Source organism: Gouania willdenowi, chromosome 24, assembly GCF_900634775.1.
Source record: "Gouania willdenowi chromosome 24, fGouWil2.1, whole genome shotgun sequence".
Taxonomy (NCBI): Eukaryota; Metazoa; Chordata; class Actinopteri; order Blenniiformes; family Gobiesocidae; genus Gouania; species Gouania willdenowi.
This window is the reverse complement of record NC_041066.1, coordinates 16,280,601-16,283,014: the sequence shown is the minus strand read 5'-3', so window position 1 is coordinate 16,283,014 and position 2,414 is coordinate 16,280,601. Positions and strand designations below refer to the sequence as shown.

The 2,414-nt window shown below is 41.5% G+C and overlaps 1 protein-coding gene across 1 annotated transcript; it reads left to right on the top strand.

Annotated features, from left to right (window-relative positions):
- On the top strand, positions 1–1,828 carry leg1.1 (liver-enriched gene 1, tandem duplicate 1). Its single transcript, XM_028439122.1, has 8 exons — positions 1–329; positions 423–503; positions 586–659; positions 754–858; positions 982–1,100; positions 1,262–1,403; positions 1,490–1,586; positions 1,677–1,828. The coding sequence occupies exons 1-8, from the start codon at positions 32–34 to the stop codon at positions 1,826–1,828; spliced, it is 1,068 nt and encodes a 355-aa protein (XP_028294923.1). The 5' UTR covers positions 1–31.
- The last annotated feature ends 586 nt before the right edge of the window (positions 1,829–2,414 follow it).

Sequence of the window (2,414 nt, the reverse complement as noted above, 5' to 3'; positions counted from 1 at the left end):
CATCCTTCAGCTCTGTCCTTTAACCTCAGTTATGCTGCGACCGGTAGTTCAGTGCCTCCTCCTGGCATGTGCAGTGTCTCTCAGTAGCACTGCTGTTGTCCTGGAAGATGGCAAACCTCTCCAATGGTCACATGCATTCAGCCAAGTAACTGAGCTGCCCGAACAGAATGGCGTCACCACTCCCAATCCTTCGCACTTTCTTCACCGCATGAGTTTCTACAAGCTACTCATTGCAGCAACCGATCCTTACATGGGAACCATGGGAACCGGTGCTGAAGACAGTCCTGTGTGGGGACTGGCCATTCAGCTTGCCTGGCTGTTGAGCTCAGGTAAACAAATATAAGAATTTCATTATCTTTGTGATTTCAATATACACCTGAGAACCTCTAACCTCGTTGTCTTTTGGTGCGATTTCTGTGCAGGGCGTCTTGCTGACCCTACTGGTCAAACAAACTGTGGTCTAGGAGAGCCCATGTGCATTTCTCTTAATAGCTGGTGGAGCTGTAAGTCTGTTAAATGAATATTGCACATACGCAAAGACACAACGGAAGCACAAACACTTACAAACTCTCTATTTCTCCCAAGGTATGAGCTACTTTGTCTCTGCATTGCCGTTCTTGTCTGCTGCACAGCAGGGTTTCCTGATACCTGGGATGCAGGTATGCGTATAAGAGGCTTAAGAAGTCAGGCATCACAGCCTGTTGTTTTCCTGCAGTAATTAATTAATGTAAGGGGGTTTAAAATCTTTAATAGGTCCAGATGCAGATTCCTGAGGGTTTCGGAGAATACTGTAGTAACTATGCTGACTGTGCAACCAAGTACCCAGACGCCATGAACAAATGGGACGCCTTCTTTCAGGTATTCCAACACCTATTAGTCACAGATGCACCAAATTCTACATGTTTTCCAACTTTATGACATGATATTAATGGTATTGCTTAGTGTATATACTGCTTTAATCAATCATGGATCTGTTTTAAGGGACTCAGGGATGCAGCTACCTCTCCCCTGCCCGACTCTGAAAAGAAAGACCTTCTCCTCGGTCTCTACTGGGCAGCTCAAATGGCATCAATTTATGCCTCTTCAGCATGCAACGCTAAGTACGTGATCTTTTCTTTTGTATGTCTAAGCTCAAGTGTGTTCCGGTTACATTGTCAAGGACTAATTTTGTAGGATTTTTCTTCATAGCAGAGCTGACAAAGCCATTCAATGAAATGCTGAAGTATCCCGCTCCTCTAACTTGTCCCAAACTCTCTTACAGGCAAAGCCTCTATTCCTCTGAAGAGATTTCATTTGCAAACAGCTGGCTAAACTCAGCAGAATATGTATCAGCCGCACATTTCCAGTCCAATTTGGTCTTGTCTTCAAAGTTTGTAGTTCCACTGCCAGGTCGCGTTTTAAAGGTACGGATCGATACATCTGTTTTACTACTCACAGAGGCACCAGTTGCATAAATGTAGTTGTTTTTTTACCATTCTTTTTTATTCAGGAGGGTGATGTTGCTCCAAACATAGCTGATTTGACCGCAGAGGAGAACCACTCACTTAATACCTTTACCTGGATGAAGAACATCAACACTTTACTCGGTAGGTAACACGCACACACACACACACATTTTGATGTATAGATGATTTTATTGAACATTTTTGAATCTCTATATCTTTGTCACATTCCAGGTGGGACGTTAGTAAGCATGTGGCAAAAGGCCATGTGCTCACCAACCACAAGAGAAAAGGGCAGAACGCTGTTGGAGCAGCTCATGCTCGACCCCAGCTTTGCCACTCCGACCTTTTTGTCCATCATCACTGGAATGTCAACAAGCTGCTAAAATAATCTTTAATAAAGCAATTATTGTGAATTTCTCATTTGACCATTTGTTTTGATTGTGTTTTTGAAAAAGCTGATTAGCAACATCTCTTCTTTTGATTATTAGCCTCATAAAGACAAAAACCTTTAGTTTACTTGGTTAATTATCATTAGACACTGTTAGTAATAAAGCAAATGAGACAAAATCAACAATGATATAATTTTAGCACTATCTTTCTTTGTTTCTGAATGATTCACTTCTTAGGTTATTGGAAATATATTTTAAATAGAAAATCAATAATAGGTGGCCACGGCGCACTTGGGGAAAAATCCAAACACGACTCCGCTAATGAATCTACTTCTTTTTAAACTAGATAAGTCATTGAGAACAAGTTCTTATTTGCAACAAAGACCTGGAAGCAGTTAGGGTTAAGACACTTGTTCAATGTTCCACTGTGATTTTGAATCAATGACCCTCCAGTTACAAGCCTACTTCCTTAACCATAAGGCATTAGGCCACCGTTTATGGACAGTAAATCAAACCAAGTAAACAAAAGCAAACCCCAAAAACAAAATAACCACATGCAGACTGGAAGATGGAGAGGATG

Excerpts from the sequence above, each read along its gene's own strand:
- leg1.1 (XM_028439122.1), top strand. The coding sequence starts at position 32 with ATGCTGCGACCGGTAGTTCAGTGCCTCCTCCTGGCATGTGCAGTGTCT. Across the intron at positions 1,101-1,261 it reads TCTTCAGCATGCAACGCTAA|GCAAAGCCTCTATTCCTCTG; the intron begins GTACGTGATCTT and ends ACTCTCTTACAG. Across the intron at positions 1,404-1,489 it reads TGCCAGGTCGCGTTTTAAAG|GAGGGTGATGTTGCTCCAAA; the intron begins GTACGGATCGAT and ends TTTTTTATTCAG.